Source organism: Crinia signifera, chromosome 5 (genome assembly GCF_055691185.1).
Source record: "Crinia signifera chromosome 5, ASM5569118v1, whole genome shotgun sequence".
NCBI classification, from domain to species: domain Eukaryota; kingdom Metazoa; phylum Chordata; class Amphibia; order Anura; family Myobatrachidae; genus Crinia; species Crinia signifera.
Window position 1 is genome coordinate 228,743,522 of NC_139221.1, and position 21,938 is coordinate 228,765,459.

The 21,938-nt window shown below is 40.6% G+C and overlaps 1 protein-coding gene across 1 annotated transcript in view; it reads right to left on the reverse strand.

The window, feature by feature from the left end:
- The window catches only part of LOC146080913 (collagen alpha-4(VI) chain-like), a 212,229-nt gene that overhangs the window by 107,874 nt on the left and 82,417 nt on the right, over window positions 1-21,938 (reverse strand). The window contains exons 11-19 of the mRNA XM_083188615.1: window positions 17,904-18,253; window positions 14,893-14,971; window positions 12,847-12,992; window positions 11,889-11,981; window positions 8,765-8,818; window positions 6,629-6,700; window positions 5,656-5,682; window positions 3,026-3,070; window positions 968-1,021 (exon numbers count right to left, since the gene is read on the reverse strand). Coding sequence (XP_083044741.1) covers window positions 968-1,021; window positions 3,026-3,070; window positions 5,656-5,682; window positions 6,629-6,700; window positions 8,765-8,818; window positions 11,889-11,981; window positions 12,847-12,992; window positions 14,893-14,971; window positions 17,904-18,253 — 920 coding nt within the window. The remainder of the gene's footprint in view (window positions 1-967; window positions 1,022-3,025; window positions 3,071-5,655; window positions 5,683-6,628; window positions 6,701-8,764; window positions 8,819-11,888; window positions 11,982-12,846; window positions 12,993-14,892; window positions 14,972-17,903; window positions 18,254-21,938) is intronic.

Sequence of the window (21,938 nt, forward strand, 5' to 3'; positions counted from 1 at the left end):
ATTCTATTATATACAGGTACGGTATCCCGTATCCGTACATCCCGTATCCGAATTATTCCAAAAACCCTGTTTTTTTGGAACAATTAAAAAAAAAATTTGTCACCCCCCTAACCCTTTTTTTATACTTACTGAGTCCCCCGGCATCCATAGCAGGCCTTCAGCATCCTCTCCGGCGTCTCCAGCGGTCCCAGGAGTGTATTGCGCCAATGCGTCACCGGCCCGCCTGGGAACTCGCGCAGTGCACTCCTCGGACCACTGGAGATGCCGGAGATGGTGCTGAAGGCCTACTGTGGATGCAGGGGGACAACGTGGGAGCCGAGAGACCATCGGGGCACCACCAGGGGATAGGTAAGTATGCCTAAAAAAATGTATTCCAAAAAACTGAAAAATCCCTTATCCGGAATGCTCGTGGTTCCGAGCATTTCGGATAAGGGATACTCAACATGTACTATCTTTCCAGCAGAGATGGCTCCCTCTACTGCAGGCCCTAATGCATGTGCAGCTTGTGACTGTGCAGTAGGCAAACTGGTACTGAACACTGCAGTACAGTGATAGCAATGCCAAAGTCCTAGCAAAAGAATTTTAATAAATAGCACATCTATTATTTCTGAGAAGAACTGTGATAAAACATGAAACATCAGGTCTAAATGGTGTTCTATCATAAAAAAGCTAAGTTAATGATACTTAGCTTGTAGGAAGATATAATAATACTTAAATATTGAAAATCGACCTTGGAGTTATATCCAAACGTTCCTGTTAGTCTGTATTAGGAATGAGAGCTATGCTGTGTGACTTCACTTTAATAAAAAAAAACTGAATCCTATTTTCTTCTGTTGAAAATCATTATCGGTTTACACGTATCATCAAGTATCCCTGGAAAAAAGAGCAATTCAGACTACAAACTGTCACCTGACATTTATGGTCTGGAATACAATTCCTTTGTAGACAATGTATTTCATTGTTTTACCTGTAGCCCAGTGCTCCCAGTTTCCCCTTTTGATCCAGGTGATCCACGTTCTCCCTGTACAATAAAAACAATGAACTGTATATTATATTTTGCAATTCAAAACACACTAATGTGATCTTTTTCACTGGTAATGTACTTCAGACCTCTCCATTGTATTTTAAATTCTCATTCCGTCTTAACTAAATATAGGACCTTATTCAAGTCCACACGCATTGCTGCGAATTAAGTAGCATTGCATATAAACTAAACACCGGCAGCCGCTTGCACAGCTGCCTGCCCCCCCCCCCCCCCCCCCCCTCCCCCGTTGCACACCACGCTCCCCCACACGGCTGCAAATGGATATTTTACATAAACATCCATTCGCAGAAATCATTGTTCTCCAACGCTCGCAGATCTGAGACACCTCTGTGGTGTCTCAGATCTCCAAGCGCCCAGTGCCGGAAGCTTGCGGACATCTGCTGACGTCAGCTGCCCGCCCCCCGCACCCGCGTTCCCGGCGCATTAGCAATGGAACACCCAGCATTTTTATGGGGGCACCCATGAAACGCTGGGTGTTCCCATGGGCGCTAACCCTCGCTGCCACCCCAGGCCATGAGGGTTAGCGGCCCCGCCCGCATTGCTAGTTGCAAACAGGCTGCCAAATAAGCAATTTGCCACGCCCGCTCGCACAATGCGGCTGCACATGTGCATAAATGTTTATGCACTCCCCTGTGGAGTGAGGACCCATGTGTGTTAATACAGTACAGACCAGTAAGTATTGTGTACTGCATTCCCTGGGTCCCATCTTAATGTAAGTGGTCCTTTAAAAGGTTTGCAATATATGATTCTTAAAATTAGAATTATATTGTAACTATTTGCACTTTATTTTTATTTTGGTACTCTTTACCTAGAACGGCGCCCATCGGGGTGATCGCGGGATCGCGGGCAGTACATAAACGGCCGCGACGCGATGCCCGCGATCACCGCGATTTTCCCATAGGGAACAATGTTAAAAAGCCAGATTGACCGCGATTTTGCATTCAATGGCTCAATGCCCGCGATTTTACCATAGGAATCAATGTTAAATGGGCTACAGAGCCCAAATAGACCCAATTAACCCTTAAATGTCACCCCAATTTTTTTACGCCACCCCACGATCCACGCCAACCCGAAGCGTGGCGAGCGCAGCGAGCCCGCGAGGGGCGGCGGTACGCGTCCTCCGACCTTTTCATGCCCTACTATCCACGTCGGCGTGGAGTTGAGAATAGAATAGTGTGGCGAGCGCAGCGAGCCACCGAGCCCGAAGCGTGGCGAGCGCAGCGAGCCCCGCGAGGGGACGCGGATACCTTCACAGTTATACGCGTCCCCTCGCGGACTTCACAGGTGTCCGTGGCGACGCCGACACCTGTGAAGCCCGCGAAGGGACGCGTTTACCTGTGAAGGTATCCGCGTCCCCTCGCGGGGCTCGCTGCGCTCGCCACGCTTCGGGCTCGGTGGCTCGCTGCGCTCGCCACACTATTCTATTCTCAACTCCACGCCGACGTGGATAGTAGGGCATGAAAAGGTCGGAGGACGCGTACCGCCGCCCCTCGCGGGCTCGCTGCGCTCGCCACGCTTCGGGTTGACGTGGATCGTGGGGTGGCGTAAAAAAATTGGGGTGACATTTAAGGGTTAATTGGGTCTATTTGGGCTCTGTAGCCCATTTAACATTGATTCCTATGGGAAAATCGCGGGCATTGAGGCATTTTACATTAAAATCGCGGTCAATTAGGCTTTTTAACATTGTTCCCTATGGGAAAATCGCGGTCATCGCGGGTACACGATTTTGATGTACCCGCGATTTACCCGCGATGACCGCGATTTTTTACCCCCGACGCCCGCGATTCTGATCGCGGGCGCCGTTCTAGGTAAAGAGTACCTTTATTTTTCTATTATTTAAATGTTGCATCAATTCATGTTATCCACCATTATTTCTTAATAAGTGTCTTGTTGTTTCTCTAATGGAAATATAGGAAAATATATAACTAGATTGTTATACACTTAACTCATTTTATATGTTATTATAACAATTAGACGTACGTGCTCGCCTGGTACTCCATCAATTCCATTGTCACCATCATCTCCCTAAAAATATTTAAGCCAACATTAGGTTTACAGAACTCAAATGCAGTATATAACTATTACAATGTACAGTATAACATTGCAAGTAACAAATACAGAATACAGCAAATATACTCTAGTTATATGCATATGCACTATAATATAACACCCAACCCTAATTAGCATATTCTCAGCCACAGTAAAAATATAGTCAAGTGACTAGAACTCAATGGTCCCAATTGTATTAAAACCTTTAGCATTTACACTTACATTACATTCATGTTTTCCTGATGCTGCCTTCTCAATTTACTTGCATTTACCACAAGAAAGCACATGATTGGGCCAAATGTAGTAGGGTGTAAGAATCAGAATGTAAGAGATTTTGGGAGAGTATTCTCATTTCATTTTTTTCACTGAAAAAAACAGGTTGAATGATTGAATTTGCTATATAATTGATTGCCGCTTTAAAAAAAAAAAAAAAAGGGGGAAACCAAAATCTCTCACTTTCTGATTCTATTACATTTGGCCCATTGGGCCAGTGATGGACACTCTATTGACATTCCCTGTCTGCATATGCAAGCCCTTGTTAGCCATGTTATGCTAAATGAATCATATTAGACATGCCGTGTCACTGGCATTTAATGCAATGGGTAATGAGGGGATGAGGCAATGAAAGCCATATTACACATTTTACTTTCTTTCAAGGAGACACGTTTGTGACACCCCAGTCTTGTATTGTGAACACCCTCCTTATTGTATAGGAACCACCGCTTTGGCACACCTCACACTACACAAAATCGATCTCTTGAACAGTGACATAATCTCTTTGTCCATAATATTCACACGTATGACTGTGAAGATTCATAGGTAAGTGATGCCACTCTGATCTAGGAATAATTAGGGGACACCTACTGTAATTACTGGAATTATATTTATTGGACTTGCAACCCTTCCTAGCTATAGTCAAATATGAGAGAGGGGATCACATCACAGTGGTGTGGAAGGTACCATGTTTGGTACTGCCAAGGGATTCCACTGTGACAAGTCCAGTTACACTTGCTTTCAGTCATAGTTGCATCAACTCAATGCAAACATCCCAAATCATTTATTTATAGAAATTAATATAAGAAGATCTTGCATCAAAGAGGTATATTCAATGCCGTTGGCGAGCCCCTGACAGCGAGCTATATGGCGAGCAGTGCTGATAGATCACTGTCAGAGTATTCAACACCCTCCCCTTCATTCGCCATTTCCAACTCGCTGGTTCATTTCATTTCAGCAAGGTAGAAACGGCTAGTGTGGCCATCAAAACAGAGGGGCTCACCAACAGATGCAGCAGGCTTGCTGCATTTGCTGCAAAACCTCGCCGTTTAAAGGATCCTCGGAGGGCGACGATTTCTCCCAAACACTGAATATGGCGGGGGTGGTTGGACGGCAAGCATGGCTTTTCCTCGACAAAAATAAGCCATCCTTGCTGTACAAACCCCACTCCCCGCCGCCGCATTGAATACACCCCAAAGTATTTAAATGCTGATGGTATTCTTTCTTTTTTTAAATCTATATATTGTACAGAAAAACATACAATGCAAATGACAAGAAAAAAACACGTAGAAAACAAGTAGGGTGCTGTCATTTTTTTTATTACATTCGTCACAAAAAAAAATTATCAAAAGGATATATAAATTTAAAGAGAATACTCATCAGTAATTAAGAGTGATATGAAACCACATACATGCAGAATAGTGTGTCAAAGTTATACAGGTCTTATTATATCCTATATGATACAATTGTACAATACAATTTCAACAATTATGTGTGTGTGGTGGGGGGTGGAGGAGACTAAGAACCATACAGTTCTGAAGTATGTATCTTGCAGACCTAACAGGACAGTTGATGTAAAGCAGCAGGGTCAGCAGAGGGTAAGAATAAATATGTTATGTAATCTGCCGCAATAGCAACCATTCTGTGTGTTTAGACACTTTCCAGCACTGAAGTTTTCCACTCCCCTAAAGCGGGAAATGATCGTGAGATTCAGTGCTGAGATTCATTGTTTAGCCATTGTAACCATAAATATCACAATGGGCTTCCATGGCTCCAATGAAAAAAAGCTGAAGGCTTTCTAATAGTAATCTCTGCTTGCTGTATATGAATTTTATCTCCTAGATTTTGGCTTCATCGTAAAACAGTGTCAACAAAAATCCAGCAGCTATCTGAAAATTTGATTTGCTAAATGGAATGTAGCTTTTCCTCGGGTTTATTTGTCCTATTTGTCCTGTGGGAATTGCTATGTAAAATATGGTAACCTAAGAAAATAGTAAACCAGTGGTGTTGGTCTATAATGGAATGTAAGATCCTCAGATTCTTCATAACTTTCAATATATTCACATTTTAAATCAGGATAAAATGATCCCTTTCCTCAATAAGCCTCCGGCCCCCATCCCACCACCAGATACAGTGAAACATTACAGGTAATTGTGATGGATTGGGAAGGGATAGGCAATTACTGGGTTGATGTGTGGCTTGTACACTAGGTAGGCAAGACTGTATCTTTCATAAAGTATTAGTATAAGTAAATACCACACTACATCATAAATATATTACAAACTCACCCTATTACCTCGAAGGCCTCGTCCACCCTAAAAAGATATAATGCAAAAGTTTATCAAGAATACTGTAGATGCCTTTCTGTGGTCTGCAGCTTTGAGATTGGAACTGGGAATATTTTATGTTTTCAGGGAAAACTCTGAACAACAAAGATACTGAACTCTAAAAATTGGTAATCAACCAACATGACAAATTAAATAATACTGTTATTCACCAAATTCAAATGTATAGACATATGTTAAACAAAATGTATTCATCCCTATGTCATTCTTATTGTCAAGTTTAGAATTAGCACTTACTGTTGTTTAACATATAGCAAGACAGTATTCAATGACAATATCTATCTTGATAAAGAAAAAAGGAACGGCAAACAGACACCATCTACAATGCCTGCAAACTCACTTTGTGCTTCCGGTACTTATGTAATATCTGGACTCCCGTTTTTATTATGAGACCGCATCCCCTCGCGGGGCTCGCTGCGCTCACCACGCTTCGGGCGCGGTGGCTCGCCACAGTATATAAAATCAACTCCATGCGTAGTTGGATAGAAGGGGTATGAAAAAATGGGGTGCATTTAACCTGGGAGTCCAGATAATACATAAGTATTGTAATGCTTCCTTACTCCTCAACGTATAATTAAATAAATACAGGTAGTTGCCTCTTTATAACTCAGACATAACTATGTCAGAATCGTAACAGTAAGGGGATGACAATTTAACAATGCATGCTTTTAGATCAGTTACAATAATATAATATTCAGCAATATAAAAAGGCTGTAGCTCAGCACATCTAATGATAAGTAGGGACTTGCTGAGTGAATATCTCCAACCCTAGCTGTAAATGTTCATATGTACATTATACAGTATGCTGTATTAATATTTTGTTGCAATATCTCCTAACAAACCTATGTATTTACTCAATGAAGGTGATATAAATATGAACATTAAGCCACAGAATATATTATACTGTGTAACTTACCTTTAGTCCTCTAGGCCCTTGGCATCCATCTTCTCCCCGTGTCCCATTCACTCCACGTGGCCCTCTCTCACCCTAAAAAGAAAGGTAGAAATTTCCCATTTTTCAGTATTAATGTTTCTGCAATATAAGTTGCTTATTTACTGGACTACATTTCTTTGTTCTCTACATAAAATTAGAACAAATTTAATCTTAGTACTTTATGAAAGAATAATGGTCAAACTAGGACTATGGGATCAATGCCTTGTAGAAGGATGATCCCATCTGTAATCTTTGTACTGGGAAATTATTGGGTTAAGATTATATCAATTTTTGCTAGAATAATGTTATGAATATTTTGGCGAACAATTACTGTAAAAAATGAAAGAACATGCTTTGTAATTCCCATCAAGGAGAAGGCTAAAACCACAGTGACGGCTGGCCTGACACTGGCCTGTAACCAGGCCTGACACTTCCAAAGTGTTTCTGATTTTGGTGTTGCTGTTAGGCTTTGTGTGTTTGATGATCTGACCTATGTAATTGCCCAATGGTGTATACCAGGCATGTCCAGCATGCCTTGATATTGTTTTATCCTTCCCTACTAGCAAAACTGTGGCAAGGCATGATGGGACTTGTAGTTTCACAACAGCTGAAGGGTCATAGTTTGGACATGCCTGGTGTACTGTATACTATGCCTATGCAAAATGTTTGTGTTTTAATGCATCAAGATTACACTTTTCAGATGTTGCTAGTTTCCTGTATGATCTCACACAACACAACAGTAGAATTATATGTTTCACTGAATAATTGGAAAGAGGAAAACTGCACTTTACCATTATCGCTGAATGCATTGTGATAACAATTAACCTGCCAAAATTAGAATTTCAACTGCATGTAAATAATACCTACCCTTTACATTTTTCCTTCTTGCCATTTATTCTTGAAATGGTAACTTATTATTATTAGTTATTTTAATATGTTACCCTAGCCTTCACCATGCAAATAACAGATACCGGTCTCACACATGCACCACAGGAAGAATTGTCTGGGCCCTTTGACACATAACTATATAGGAAATGCTGATAGCACATGCATTATAATGTATCACATTGATGACGGCAATGCACTCTAAAAAATCCACCATAATCTCAAAATGAGATGCCCTCCCCAGGCAGTGTGGCCCACTGGAGGCTTCCATTGTACCCATGTGGGCAAGTCCAACCCTGTGCATACATATCTGAATAAATATGCAACTTTTATAAACCTACAAAAGAGATTAAGAGTCAATGGGAATTATGCAACGTGCCTCCGCTATTTCCGACGTGGGAAAAAGTGGCGGCTCCGTACTGTCATTAATGAAAGCATTGATGCGGGATCACGGCAGCACGTGCCCGACTTCAGAAGCCATTTTCACGGTCACGCTCCCTTTGCGCCCATCAGCAGGCTGGACATTAAATCCTGTCCTGTAAACGGTCCTCGGTGGGGATTGACAGCCGGGATCCCAGATTGCATACCCCCATTGCCTTTAGAATATTTAAAATGGCTGCGCAACTACGTTCTTATGTTTAAACATTGTTAATAGTGTAGAGATTGTTTCCCTGATGTCTCTAATCCCTTTCTGCGCTGACACAGTAAGGGCTCCATAATACTATACTGTACATTAGGGAGAAGATAAAAGAGGTATTTGCTATTGTTTTTTTCCATGTTTAATAATTGGCTTCTTGTGGAAATTGGAGTTTTATGTGGGTGTGAGTGAAAAACTGTACTTTGAATTTCAGCACTGTGATAAATTATCTGCCACTTTTAACACAAAACTATAAATGAAACAATAGAGTATGTTTTTAATCCTAAAATGTTTCTGTATCTTATTCTGGAGACTTGGCATTGTTGAGCTTTCCTCTTTAGCTCTGCAGTATTGGCAATGTGTCCCAATGGATGATGTCACTTTTTTTTAAGCTAACTTGCTTTGCTTTATGCTCTTTCACCTTATACAGAGATTTTGCAGAAGGAATATGAACACACAAACATTTCACTTTTCATAACATACAATTACAGAGCAAAGTCAAATTAAATTATTTAAAATTAGTTTTAATTATACGAGACAAAATGTTCTTTACTAAAGTACTTTAAAAACTCCTACATTGTGCTTATTGTACTTACAATACCGCCTTCATCTCCAGGATGTCCTTGAGAACCTTTTGCACCAACTTTTCCCTAGAGACAAAGAACAGCACAGTATGCATCATTTATAATTAAACAGACACTGGGAATTCTTAGAGAATCTGCTGATTTCTCGGTTGTGGGTGCCCTTTGGCCAACACATGCAATATCCTGGAGATGGATCCCCTGAAACAGACCCTTTATTGTCTACCCATCACGGAGATACATGTAGACCATATGGGCACACACCCAAAAAGCAATTTTCAATGTGTTTCCAAAATGCTTTGGAAGCAGTTTTACATTTTTTAAAAAGCAGACATGCTTAATATTATAAGACATATTTAGTGTAACATCATTACTCCTCGACACTACTTGCATCACAATGCCCAGCTCAGGTGTAGATTTACTAAAGCTTTGAAAGTAGACAGATGGTGGTGTTGCCCATAACTAAAAATCAAATTCTGCATATTGTTTCTTGAATGCAACAGAAAAAGGATAGCTAGAATCAACAACTCTACTTGTCTGCTTTAGGAAGCTTTAATAAATCTACCCTTGGTCAACATAGTCTTCTTTGAAAGTAGCTTTCAAAAACAAAAATATACGGGGTCAACTATGTTCAAAAAGTCCATAACGGACTTTGGGGGTGGTATTCAATCCAGGGTCACGACTGTCGGTCCGTCCCGACAGCCTTGACCCTGGCCCGTTTTCATTTTTCTCGACTGCATACCGGGAGATTCTAGACTGCAGTGTCCCGATCCCAAAAAGAGATATTGGGCCCGGAAGCTTTTTTTTAAAAAGGGGGGTGTACCAGCACAGGCCTACAATAATAGTATACAATAAAAGGTGAACGGTTTCTTCCACTGTAAATAAAATAAAATTAAACAATAAAACAAAAAGCAATAATACAATATTAATGAAAAATAATGATATAACAATATTCTTTTTAAAAGTGTGGAATTCCATATATTAGACTAAATTCAGGTAGATGAATTGATACGGCACATAACCACTGGATGTATATGAAGAATATATTGATGAATTAGGACTTTCTCCAGTACCGACAACAGCTTTTAAAGTCGGGCTGATTCTGACAAGATGCCTGTTCAATGATGTCAAGAAAGACAGCATTGAATAGGCGCCAGCTGCTATTTCGTCCGCCGGAAATAGCGGCAGGGATTGAATATCCCCCATACACTGGGAAACAGTGCTTCAAGGGAAGAACACTGAAGACATGTGGCAGGCATTTAAACATTTGCTGATGAACACTCAAACTTAACTCCCATGGGAAATAAAGGCAAGAGTACTGCATTAAAACCAATGTGGCTAAATAAGAAGGTAAGGGCTACAATTGAAATAAGAGGCGTGCGTTTAAAAGGTTTAAATCTGGCAATACTCCAACCTTTTATAAATAAAAGAAATCAGATTAGCAAAATGGAAAATTAAAAGCTATGTAATTGCTATGGAAAACAAATCAAATCTTACAAAGTTTTTTTAATATATCAATGATAAAAGGTTAAAAAAGAAAATGTACATCCCCTAAGGAGCAAGAAAGGCAGATTGATTAGTGATAAGGAAAAGGCAGAGGTACTAAGGAGGTTATTCTGATTTGTTCGCACAAGGGAGCAATGTTTAGCGACTGCGCATGCGCATAAGCATTTATGCGCACGCGCAGTCGCTTGGTGTGAGTGGGCGTTCCCATTAAAACGCTGGGGGTTTCCATGTAAATGCGCCCATGACGCGGGTGCTTGGGGTGGGCGGCTGACGTCAGTGGATGTCAGCTGCCCGCCCGCTTCCTGTACAGGGCGCTCACTTCCTGTACAAGGCAGCTGACGTCTTGGAGCGGGCAGCTGTAGCAGAATAAGGAACATACGGTGAAAGCATTACAAAACAAAAATGTATATATTGTTCTGATACTTAATATTTGTTTAACTGAGGAAGAAGTCTGTAAACGTCTATGCAAATTAAAATAATTAAGGGCCTGATAGCATACACCCATAGGTTCTAATGGAACTAAGCTCAGAAAAGGCTAGGCCATTATATTAATTTTAAATTATTCCATTTCATCAGGCTCGGTGCCTATGGACTGGTGAATTGCTGATGTAGTGCAATTATTTCAAAATGGTAAGAAAACACATACTGGAAATTATAGACCCGGAAGTCAAACATCAATAGTGGGGAGGGTATTATAAGGGATAGCATTCAGAATTATTTGATAGTAAATAAGATTATTAGTGGAAACCAGCATGGATTCTTCAGGGATAGGTCACATAAATCTAACTTTGTTAGATTCTATGAGGAAGTGAGTGGGAACCTACAGGAAAAACATCTCATGATTAGGTATCACAACTCATGATAAAGTTTCACAAGAAAAGATTTTAGATTTCTATTGCTTGTTAGACTATATATATTATCATGAGTTGTGATACCTTATTACAAGACTTTTTTTTCATTATCATATCAATCAAAGAAGCTCTATTCAATTCCACCCAGAAGGATAAGTAATGAGGACCTGGTTGAGCTCTGACGCTGCCCATCGGTGGTGGCTCTTACCAATCCTTGGGTGCCTGCCAGTGGCTTTATCTGCTCTGCGGCCAGAGTACATGCGCTCAAGCCACAGTCAGTTTTGAGGAGGAAAAAATCCCTGGCAGTGGATGCATGCATGCGCACTAACTTCTATGGACTGCATGCTGTGCAGCCCATAGAGGAACATTACGTCCAGTGGGGGGGGGGGGGGGGTTACGCATGCCCAGCCCCCCCCCCCCCCTTCACCCTTCGTTCTTCTCTGCATCTTCTACAGACTGCATTGGCTGAAGTCCTAGAAGCATAACAGTGCTGGCAGAAAGCTGTATATGCCGATCACAGTATAGCAGGTGATGAGCATAGTGCTTCCAATAGCCACTGTAATCACGATTCTTATTGATGATGGCAGATTTTTACTGGAGGGCTGCAGCCCCTAGGTAAACCGCCACTGCTGACAATTCTGTTTCAATCAAGAGATAGAAGTTTTCCCTCAAAAACTTAGCACTACAAATGTTAAAAAGCATGTTTTAAAATAAAATTGCTAATTACCTGTAGGGATATCAAAGGTTTAGTCGAAATGTCTCTTCACGGTATATTTATTTACCTTCAATCCTGGAGGACCAGGGGGACCACGATGACCATCTTGTCCCAGACATTTGCAAAAAATATTACAACATTTTCTTTCAACAACTGTGTCCTGTAAAAAAAATAGGAAAGTTTTTAATTGAATCCAAAATCAAGTTGGATGAACAGTTCCGGATGATTCCTATTAAGCTTCCATAAATGGAAATCCTTATGTGAGCCACACGGAATTGTGAATGAATCTAAAAACAAAGGGTGACATGTACTTTGCCTCGAAAAGTAATAAAGTGGATAGAGATGGATGACCAACCAACCATCATCTAACTGTCATTTTTCAAACACAGCCTATAGCATAGCAGATAGAAGCGGATTGGCTGGTGGTTAATCCCTATCTATTTATCACTTTTCAAGTTTAGTAAATCTGGCCAAAAGTGAGACATCTTCTAGTGTGACACAATTGGATCATCCACAATGGAATCCAGAGTAAAAGTGAACTGGCTCCATGGCAAATAATATAAATATTCAGCTTATCAACAATATATGAAGTAATGTCTGAACATCAGAAAATCCAGACTATATTATTTTCTTCTTTTATTCAAGATGTATACTCAATGTAGCATGCTACATAGCAATAGGCTGCCTTTATCAGATAAGTACATACAGTACATGCTTTTATCTTGCACATGCATTTATTTACTCTGTGTAATTCTGAAAATTCTGTTGTGTTTTTATCACCTAATATTGAGTATATACCTTGAATAAAAGTAGAAAATTATATAGTCTGGATTTTCTAAAGTGTGGACATCTAGTTCAGATCAGGGGCACCATGTTCCCAGAGACTTGCACATGTAAATATAGTACTTAGAACCAAAATACTGTATATATTTTTATATATATATATATATATATATATATATATATATATATATATATATAAAAAATTTAAATAAAATGTCCATTTGTTTATTTTTCCAACTTACAATTTCTTTTAGCATTACACTTGGTAAGTCGTAAATGCCAACGCTCAGTGGTTGTTGGTAGGAAAATCCTCTGCCAAACTCTATTTCTTGGAACTCTTTTAAATTCTGCGCACCTTCCAGACCAATCAGTAATAAACCATCCAAGCCTATATAACAAGATAAAATATTGTTTTAGATTGTAATTAATTAACTTAATTCTTTTTTCATGATGTTTTGTAAACACAATATAAATAAATAAAAAATACAAATATAAAATAATAATGTGATAAGTCTTCTAGACTAGATATATATAAAAGAATTAAAAGCTAAGTTTTAGTACTACCACTTATCAAATGAAAGGGATTTTGGTACTTGTTTCCTAGAACGGCCACAATCGCGGGCATCGTGTACCTTAAAGTTAAGGTACACGATGCCCGCGATGGACCCGATTTCCTTTGAAATCAGGTCCATTTTACCGTCAAAGGCAAAATCGGGGGCATCGCGACGGTCGCGGCCATTAACTTGGCCCCCGACGCGACTGACGCGATGCCCGCGATTTTGCCATAGGCTTCAATGTTAAAATATTTTTGTAACATTGAAATCGGGAGCATCGCGTCGGTCTTGTGCCATTATAATGGCACAAGATGAGATGGACTTGATTAAGTCCATCTCACATAGGAAACAATGTGAAATGGGCCAATATGACCCATTTCACATTGTATATGGCCCCGACGTCACCCCACGATTGACGCCAACCCGAAGCGTGGCGAGCGCAGCGAGCCCGCGAGGGGCGGCGGTGCGCGTCCTCCGACCTTTTCCTACCCATACTATCCACGTCGGCGTGGAGTTGAGAATATAAAGTGTGGCGAGCGCAGCAAGCCACTGAGCCCGAAGTTATACGCGTGCGCTCGCCACGCTTCGGGCTCGGTGGCTCGCTGTGCTCGCCACACTTTATATTCTCAACTCCACGCCGACGTGGATAGTAGGGGTATGAAAAGGTCGGAGGACGCGCACCGCCGCCCCTCGCGGGCTCGCTGCGCTCGCCACGCTTCGGGTTGACGTCAATCGTGGGGTGGCGGCGTTGAGGGGGTATAATTGGGGGTCTGGGGAATATTTTACATTGAATCCAATGTAAAATAGGGTCCCAGGGACCCTATTCACATTTGATTCCATGTAAAAATCGGGTCGATCGCATCGCATGCGATTTGGTCGCATGCAATGCGACCGACGCGATTTTTCCGACACGACCACCCCGATGCAAATCGGAGTGGCCGTGCTAGGAAACAAGTACCGGGATTTTTTCTACTCAACAAGTAACCTGCCATATATTTGAGGTTCTGCCACATTTTTGGATGTATGTCATTGTGTATAGACATCTATACTGTATTATAAATCTATATCTGCTTTGAATACAGGATATATATCTTCATCCATTAACCCAGTCTTCTAGACAACATGCTCCTGCAGAACATGTTGAGTTGCCAATAACACAATAAAGGATATTTCCATTTTTAAATAACATCTTTAAAAAGGTAATATTTGTTATTACTGTGACTCACTGAAAATGGTTTTAGTATAAATGGTCAGCAGTCAGTAGAGTCGCTAGGAATTCACTGGCACACAGCTACACCACTAAGGATTGTGTTATGAGTGGGGAATTAGCAACCAAAACACTGATTCATAAACACGTAAGCATCTGCCCCACAAAAAACACATGAGAAAGAACACAGTACTGTCACTATGGGCCTTATTCTGATTGACTCTTTGGAAATGCGCGTTCGTTCGGAAATGCCCGAACGTAAAACTAAGTATTTCAACACCTCAAATCTGTTACTGTTAATTGTTTATCTGATGTCAATGTTTTATAATACTGAAAGTGATAGTACCAAGCATATTTTATACTAATTATACTCGAAGCACAAGCTTAGAAAGCTAGTCTGCTACCTTCTGTGTTTGTGCATGTGTGAGAAAGAGATGTAGTTTCACTCTCTGCCAGCAGATGGCAGTGTTTTGGAGATTCACGGACACTAGACATATATACATAATCATGAGTTACACTCTACAGACCTTGCCTTCGAAGGGACTCAGATTTCATCTTGAGTGTCTGTACGGTATCATCCAGTCCATCAGTAAAGACTATAATGACCTAGAGAAACACAGTAATATTAATTATGAAGAGATAAATAGTTATATTCCAATAACAGAGAAAAGGGGGACATGTTACTGTAAAGAATGCAAGATCAATTATATTATATAATACATTTATCAAAATAAAAAACGACCTATTGCTATGGACTGTACATGGACTCTGCCCCAAGAAGCTATATTATGGTCCCTCATATATTTGCAATTGTCTTGTATATTTTGATGTGGCTCAATAGTACATGGTTAGCAAATGTTTTGAAAAACTCAACTCAAAACATCTTGCATTTACCATTGACCATGATTCATTTTAGCGTTTCATATATTCTCACAATGTGCTGCTTATTTAATCTTCATTTATGTATTAACACATCAATAAAAAATCAAGTATTGCTAGCTTCATAGTATTATAGGTTTAAAACACATGTCTGTTTGAACCAGTGGTTCCCGAACTTTTTGGAATCATGGCACCCTAGAGTATCGGAATTTTTTTCACAGCAACATTTTCTTATTGAGAACTTTATAAAAAAATATTTAATTAACGAAATTTTGTTTATACAGTATGTTATCCTTAGATTCAGTTAGGTGGTGAAGGACAAGACTGGCAGCTACCATCTCTGGATTTGCCAATTAAATTGACCATAAATAATTTGAATTGGTCCTAGACCACCGATCCAAGGCACCCTTGTAAGTGTCCCGAGGCACCCCAGGGTGCCACGGAATACAGTTTGTGAACCTCTGATGTACAGATGGAGCGGGTCTCTTCCTTGCAGGGGATGGCGATCCCAGCCGACCATCCCCCTCCACCCGTATCTGCAAAATGGGACGCGCGCGCACGAGATGCGCGCACGTCCCCTTCCGATGGCTTCCCCCGGGTCCCCGCCGGCTTGTCGGCGGTCACCCAGGGTCCCCACTGCCTCCCCGCACCCCCCCCCTAACCCTGTCCATCTCCCTGAAGCGGAGACGGACAGGTTCCCGCCGCACGGACACTGAGACGCGCGTGCGCGTGAGACGTGCGCACGTCTCAGTCAGATGGAGAGCCGGGCTGCTGGTGGATCGCCAGCAGTGACGTTCTGGCGATTCGCCAGCAAGAGGGAGCCCGGCTCCATCTGTAAGCATAGAAATATTTAACCTTTATAAGATATACATATTGACCCTAGTTCCAAGTTGGATGTATCTTTGAAAATGGATGCATTTTCCATTTTTGAGCAAGCAGGCGTCAGAATTGCAAAAACCTAAGGTGCCCATATGCTTCATGATGTGTATAAAGTCTCAGGTAGTTTTGTCTTGTGCATACAGTAGGTCCAACATGAAATAGGTGTTCCTGGGTGGCAACTAGGTGGAGAATGGAGCATCTATTTCTGATGGGAGTGTCATGGGATTGTTGCTGGTCTTGTACGATTCGGAGTCCTGTATGGGGAAGGGATACGTGTTCTGGTGGATCTTTTACATATTGGCTGGGACTGGGTCAAATGCAGACACTAATAGTCAAAGTTACATTTTGCTGATACTAGAACTGTGATATGTTTGCACTTTCACATGCACAGATTTGCTACTTATATTGGCCCATTATTGCATTAAAATAGGAAAGTAACTACAATGCCAGAGTCATAGGGAAAAGTGGCTGTTTGTTGAAGCAGGTGACTCAGAATCAAGCCACGACTGAGTAAATACCATTTCTGAATTGGCTTAGATGGCTTTTTATCAGCCTTATGTACCCAATAGAAGTAGAGGCCAATTTCTAAATTTGCTATTTTGATTGGTGTATTCATGTTTATGTGCATACCTGAGTACAAATAATAAAAGTTTGGTATCTGAAACTTCTGTCCACCTCCCAGCTCTGTTATTAACTAGTATGCTCAGACCCTTGGCACTACTACCCAAATGTAATAGGGTAAGAGAATCAGAAAGTGAGAGAGTTTTCCCACTTTATTAGAGCGGCAATAAATGACATGGCAAAATCAACCTGGTTTTTCAATGTGAGAATGGAAAAACTTGCAAAATCTCTCACATTCTGTTACTCACACTGTCACAAACCTGACTTGGTTTACATTTGTTTTCTGATTTCCAATGTTTCCGTGCTTGTCTGTGTCCATGCTGCTGCTGCTGCTGCTGCTGCTCTATTCATTTTCCATATGGATCTCTTTAGAAAGAGACCCATGCAAAAATAATGGTTTTCAACCGGAGAGCATTTCAAAGAGGTTCTGCTAATTTCTATCAAAGCAGCTATAACTCAATATTTTCATAACTTTGTGGTATGAGACCCATATTTTCCTTAATGACCCTCCATTTTCTATTTGACCTTATATTTTGTTAAACTCGGATTCAAATCTCTTTTTTACTAAATTGATTCTATTGTTATCCAGTTTTTTCTTTTCTTTATTTTAACTTTCCAGGGGCAGACGTATTAAGCTTTAAAAAGAGATAAACGCAATAGTGATAAAGAAGTTAAGCGCCCAGCCATTTTCACACCCACCCTGTAACCTGACAGTTGGAGGCTGACTGGCTGGACATTTATCACTCTTTCTCTCCCTCGAGTTTATCTCTTTTTAAGGCTTAATACATCTGCCGCTCAGTTTGATTATGGACTTTGAGATATACAGTATATTCATATACTGTAATTTTGAAATGTAAAATATTTTATTGTCACATGATGAAGCTTCAATAAAAGAAAAGTTTAAAAATGTTTAAATTTAAATATTTATTGTAATAAATTAACTTTCACCTAGAAACTCTGCCTGCCTGGAAAAAGTACCACTCAGTGATCCAAGGCTGACAGTAGTGTTGTTTATATTTAAACTCAAGGTTGCGAGCATCTTAATACTGAAGGCATCCATAAAATAGCATTAGAATTTAGAGTTTTGGGATTGCCTACATTAGATTTACTAGATTACCAAGAGTATACATTGAAAATGGTCTAGTAATACTTTTCTCACCTTTACTCTCTGTGCTGGCAAATTTTTAAATTTTGTCCAAAGTGATTCAAGGAATTTAGGATTTAAGAATGTATCAACAGCTGATTGTTCATTTATATATTTCCTGAGGACTTCCTCGCTATATTTTTCAAAGTCAGAATCAAAATGAAATGTGTCATCTTGTCGGGGAATGGCATATCTGAAGCGGATGTTCATCTGTGTTTTGGAGGCACAGCTAATGTTACTCAATGTAGACACATGCTGCAACACTGGGGGAAGCAAGAGATTTAGCTTTTGCAGCAGAACAGATGTAGTAGATGGTCTAATTCTTCTTGAATAGTCAACAGATACTGTAATATCTAAATTGCAATCTGTTGAATGAAAAAAACAGGATAAGCTTCAGTGGTTAATTAATACAAGACAATTAAATGTAAGGATCTTTTTTAAATCTGAGTATCCCTATTAACCAGCCCTTATGATCATTCTAAAATAACACATTTCTAATATCTTCAAATGCGATTGGTATGAAATCCCGACCGCCAAAATCCCGACAGGGGGGGATGTAGATCGCCCCCCCCTTGCAGGCTCGCAGTGCTCACCACGGAGCGGACCCGGTGCCTCGCTACGCTTGGCACACTCATTTATTCTCCCTCTATGGGTGTCGTAGACACCCATAGAGGGAGAAAGTGTCGGGATTTCGGCATTCGGGATTCCAGCGTAGGGATTTTGACAGCCGGGATTCTGACTGCCGGGATTCTAACTGCATCCCCTTCAAACAACATGAATTGTCCAGAGCACTGCAGTAATTCAAAGAGGAGGTGAAAACTTAAAGTTCCCAGCTGCTTCCTGCTATTTGGAATCAGAGAGGGGAACCGATGACCCATCCTGCCATGGATGAAAACACATCAATATTTCCCACTTCTGCCAGCCAATACACTGCAAACAATTAGTAAAGGTAATGGATGTGTTAGGGCACTAAAGTCATCAAAACTTCTCCATACTGGAACATAAAGATCCTGTGGCATTACATTTACATTTGCAAGATGGGAGTATCCTCCGTCAAACTATGTAATATATACATAGTATAGCATAGTATATAATTTACATTAATCAAAACCATATGCCCAGAATCTATTTTTAGCTATATTCCTCCTTACTGGGAATTTTCTGGGCTCTATTCCACCGCCCAACTTACTGGTAATTTTCTGGGCTCTAGTCCACCGCCCAACGCATGGACCATTGTTTCCAAAGGGGAGGGGGGTCTGAGTTCGGAGGAATTCCTGGTTATAAAACCTGATTGACTTAACTGCATGGGGATAATAGTGATCCCAATGTGATAGTGACATCAGTAACTGAACCGGTTAAGTGTACATTATACTATTTACTATTTTGGGTCTTGCTCACTGTGAGGCAGGTATAGTACATTCGGAAAGTATTCACAGCGCTTCACTTTTTCCACATTTTGTTATGTTACAGCCTAATTCCAAAATGGAATAAATAAATTTTCCCTCAAAATTCTACAAACAATACCCCATAATGACAACATGAAAAAAGTTTTTGGAAGATTTGGAGATCATCTGTAAATGGAAGAAGTTTGGAACCACTAGGACTTTTTCTAGAGCTGGCCAGCTGTCTAAACTGAGAGAAGGGTCTTAGTCAAAGAGGTGACTAAGAACCCCATGGTCACGCTGTCAAAGCTACAGCATTCCTCTGTGGAGAGAGGAGAACCTTCCAGAAGGTCAACCATCTCTGCAGAAAGCCACCATTTAGGCCTGTATGGTAGAGTGGCCAGACAAAAGCCACTCCTTAGTAAAAAGCACATGGCAGCCAGCCTGGATTTTGCCAAAATTAAGAAAGAAAATTATATTGTCTGATGAGACAAATATTGAACTCTTTGGAATGAATGCCAACCACCATGTTTGGAGGAAGCCAGGCACCACTCATCACCAGGCCAATACCATCCCTCCAGTGAAGGATGGTGGTGGCAGCACCATGCTGTAGGGATGTTTTTCAGTGTCAGGAACTGGTAGAGTAGTCATGATAGCAAGAAAGATGAATGCACTAATGTACAGAGACATCATGCTCCAGAGCACTATTCACCTTAGACTGGGGCGGCGATTCATCTTTCAGCAGAACAACGACCCTAAGCACACAGCCAAGATATCAAAGGAGTGACTTCAAGACAACTCTGTGAATGTCCTAGAGTGGTGGAGCTTGAGTGGTCTGGCAAAGAGGAATGGCCCAAAATGCCCAAAGATGGGTGTGTAAGCCTGTGGCACCATATTCAAAAAGACTTGAGGTTGTAATTGCTGCAAAAGGTGCATCAACAAAGTACTGAGCAAATGGGGTGTGAATACTTATGTATATGTGATTTCTTAGTTTTTTATTTTTAATAGACTTGCACAAAATCTCCAAATAACGTTTTTCATTTTGTTATTGTGTGTAGAATTTTGAGGGGAAAAAATGAGGAAAAAGTAAAGAACTGTGAATATTTTTGGGATGCACTGTATTAAGCATGGTAAGGTGATTGAACTATGATAAAGTGAAAGCTGATAATACACCAGCCTATCAGCTCCTAACTGCCATTTTTCAAACACAGCTGGCTGGCTGGGGCAATCACTTCCACATTATCATGGAACCATCTCATCTCCTATTTTACAGGTACATGAATCCAATTTTTAACATCTGATGTTTCTCATTTAAAGAACAGTCTGCATTGTGAATTGTTTTGTTACTGGGAGCCTGCATCTTCCCCCTCCATTAATTAGCTGGCTGAGCAATTTGTTCAAACAACAGCCCCACCCCCTGTACCAGCTGACCCAAATTTTATTTTAAAATTGGAAATATTTGGAAGCCTGCTCAAGGCTTGCCTGCCATCTTAGCCTGCATCGAAAGCATGTCAGCTGAAGCATGACTTGACTGGAGTTTGGACTGGATTTGGACTTACACCCGCACATTGCATCATTTTATTTTTATTTTTCACCACTTGTCATCTCTCCCAGCCTCTAAGCTGATGAAAGCTATGTATTACTTATTTTGTTTACTGTTTCTTTATCATGATTTGTACCATGTACCTCCACCCCCACTGTATGCAAAGCCTGTATGCTGTACCATTACTGGTTGCACACCCTGCCAGCAACAAGCTGGCAGGGTGTGCCAGCTATGGAAAAAAAGTGCTATATAAATAAAATTATTATTATTACTGCTGCCTTTGAGCAGCATGATCAAGATGGCGCCGCAAATGGCTGCCTAGGAACTGTGCCACCCAGCCATATGTACCCCTGTATCTCCCCTGTCTTACGCTGTGCAGCTCAGCAAATATATGTTACCAGCGTCTACAATCCCCAGGGCATATCAAGCTTATATCTGTATGTGTTATGTATATCTGTACTGTCACTGTTTAACTGTTACCTAAATGGCTGTTGCACAGCAATCCAAATCAAATGCCTAGTATTTGCAAGTATGCTTGGCCAATAAAGCTGATTCTGATTCTGATCACTGCTTTATCACCACTTTATCACTTTACCAGGCTTAATACATCTGTCCCTATGTGCTTAGCATGATAAAATGTTAAAGTCACATTAAAGGAAAAACATATTTTTAACTACTGTACATTACACAGACAGAAACTGGCAAGCAATACTAAGTACTTACACATTTTATATAACTGTATTTGAACATTAAGTTGACGAATGTTGGACCTTGGAAGCCACTGTTATATAACTTGATAACTATTGCGTGCTAAATGGAATATAAAGCATTATACAAAACAAATGTCTGAACTCAAATGATACTCTAGCACCATCTGCAGTATATTTAAATATTGCAAGTATAAATACACATGGTGAATTAAAGCATTCAGTAGTTACACATTGCTTATTTTGGAGGTAGAAGACTAAGCAATGTTCTACCCACTAAGCAATGTTCTACCCACTATAATACCTGCAAGTGGGGGCAGTTGCACACTGCACAAGGCTATAAGTGAAGCTAATAAGAGCTACATTTGCAGCTCATGCTTTTGTAATTTGTACCCCATTCTTTTACACATACAGTATA